General features: G+C 30.3%; 1 protein-coding gene across 8 annotated transcripts in view; it reads left to right on the top strand.

Moving 5' to 3' along the window:
- The window catches only part of LOC144978426 (uncharacterized), a 49,290-nt gene that overhangs the window by 33,677 nt on the left and 13,113 nt on the right, over nucleotides 1-2,500 (top strand). For 5 of the 8 annotated variants that reach the window (XM_078924466.1, XM_078924465.1, XM_078924464.1 and 2 more), the window contains one exon: nucleotides 2,146-2,157. The exons of the other annotated variants lie outside the window; for them this stretch is intronic. In XM_078924466.1, coding sequence (XP_078780592.1) covers nucleotides 2,146-2,157 — 12 coding nt within the window. The remainder of the gene's footprint in view (nucleotides 1-2,145; nucleotides 2,158-2,500) is intronic. 8 annotated transcript variants of the gene reach the window in all.

Raw genomic sequence — 2,500 nt, 5'->3', positions numbered from 1 at the left:
AGAGATGTTATATTTATGTCCTAAGGGTTACAAGCACGTTAACTGACCGTTAAATACAGAAACGGGTTCCATAGGCCTAAACATCTCCCGAGAAATACTTACTTTCTTGTTCACCACTTGCTACTAAGAGTTAGTATAATCTTTCCAACAAGCTCAAGAAAATTTATAGATCTTTTAAGATAAAAAAAAATTGACTTAATGGATTTGGATAAACAACTCTTCGGTTATTCTTGTATTTGTGTGTTTATTAATCTGAACTTTGACAGGTGAATTTTGATCCCCACGGAAAAAAAGAATTGAAGTAATTTTAATGTAGATCTACATGCATATAGCCTACTAGAAGTTTAGGCGTTTTGATACATTTTTGTATCAGAGAATAATTTAGATTGGTCTGAACGTATCCCCATTACAACAATGAGATCATAACAATTTAGTTTATCACCCTTGTAAATGGATAGGTCTATTTACAGGCCAGTTGCAGTCCCAAATAGAAAAGTATCATACATATTTTTTTTGGCTAGATCTTACATCATTGATGAAAGCATTTTGCACATACCACTATTTCTATTTAAGAATTAAACGCCGAAAGGTGTTTATAGCCTGCTGCAGGAATATTTATTTTAGCAATCAGGAGTAATCAAGATAATTTTTTGACGAATATGAAAAATGTCATTTTGAATCGATTGTATCAAAACATGCTCTCTTACTTTTTCTTTGGGTATCAAATTGTCTGACTGAGGCTCACAAATGATTTTCCCCTTATGTTATATTTTGATGTAGATATCTTTCATACTGTTGAATTAACACATCTTATAGTTGTGTTCAATATTTTGATAGATATTCTTCCAGATGCAGTAAAAGCATTGAAAATTCTGATATTTTATAGATCATTTATTCATTTTTTCACAAGCCATTGCTCATTGCTTATTTTGGCGGGTTATATATTTTTTTTGTTCTATACGATCCTCGTGATCTTTATAATGGTTTCGAGGGGTGTACTTTTAGTTTCTTAAAGCATTCTTCGTATTTTAAACTAAACTCAAGAGTACCAAAAACAATATATAAAATATAAGAACAGTAATTTAAAAGAAATGCAAAGACTCGAAATTGAATTATCATCTTCTCTCCTTATAACCTGTTATATTTTAAAGTAAGCAAAGATATTTATTAAGGCTGCTATGACATGGAGTTCGTTAGTGCTCACTGTAAATGATTAAAATATGCACCCATGCAACTTGAATTGATATTTTCAATACTGCTTGTACTGCATCGCCGTTTCATATTCGACTATTTCAAAGTAGTACTGATGAAAATTTACTTTCTTTTTAATGTCACTGATAGTAGCTTCCTTTGCCACACCTATATCATGGTTTTTGTTCCAGACTAAACCGAAATGTACTTGGTTTTAACATATTCTAAATATTCTTTTGCGTATTAAAAAATAGAAAGAAGCAGAGCAAAAGTTTTGAAAAACCTACTATAGACAAAAGATAGTATGTTTCTCTGATTCTGTCTCATTATTCGAATATTGCCCAGGGTGTGTTTTGTTTTCCAAAACAGAAATACGCTCTGGTCCTATTTAAGAGGTCAACGCCAAAATTTTATGATATCATGAAACCAAAAATAAACTGATAAGTACCTAGTTTTTTTAAGCTAAAAATTTTATTTTGTAAACTTAGAATAAAACACACTTGACATATATCAAATATTTCGTTTATTTAAACAGCATATGTATCCTTTTGATTCCCACTCTGATTTTCAATTTAAAATTGAAACTGTTCGTACAAGACATTAAAATTTGCTTCTCAAATCGGATTAAAATCCTGATAAAATATGTGCTCTTCTTTCTTTTGAGCTTTTACAAAATGTAGCATAATTGTCACTTAAAAAGAAGTTTTTCTGTGTTCAGTTTCGTTTTGAAATAAATATTTGCTCTGCCCTTTTTACTACTTTTTGACCAAAATAAATCTTACCTTCTTTCTATTTATTTATTTCTACTTATTTTAAAATGTACTTAATTAATTGAGCTTATCCAATTCACCTGTTGATATTCTGATTTTCCAAGGTTTGTTTCGCAAACTAATATTTTTTACTGCTTTACTTAATGCTTATTAAATAAATATCTCTCCTGCAATCAACTTACAGCCGACCGAGAAGGTAAATTATTGCTTGTTTTCTTATAATATTCTGCAAACAATGGCTTTCTTTATTGTACCCATTATTTTACAAAGTCACTTGCTTTCAAGGTTTCCTATGTTGACCTTCCTCATTTGCCCCCTGTTTTGTTTAAGTCAGCAATGTTATTTAAAAAGTAGGATTTTATTTAGAAATGGTTGCCATCAGTGTCGCTTTATAAAGACAGCTCGGGGAATTTGGTTAGAGCTATTTTGTTTTCTTAAAAATGCTAGTTTTAGTCAAAATTGTTAAACCAATACACGCTGCGCACAATAGAGAACTAGGATGCACTTAGGTAGACTTAGAAAATAATTTTATTAATAGA

Source organism: Berghia stephanieae, chromosome 8 (genome assembly GCF_034508935.2).
Source record: "Berghia stephanieae isolate SIO BIC M18660-M18661 chromosome 8, UCSD_Bste_1.3, whole genome shotgun sequence".
NCBI classification, from domain to species: Eukaryota; Metazoa; Mollusca; class Gastropoda; order Nudibranchia; family Aeolidiidae; genus Berghia; species Berghia stephanieae.
The sequence above is the reverse complement of the archived record's forward strand: the minus strand, read 5'-3'. Positions and strand labels throughout refer to the sequence as shown.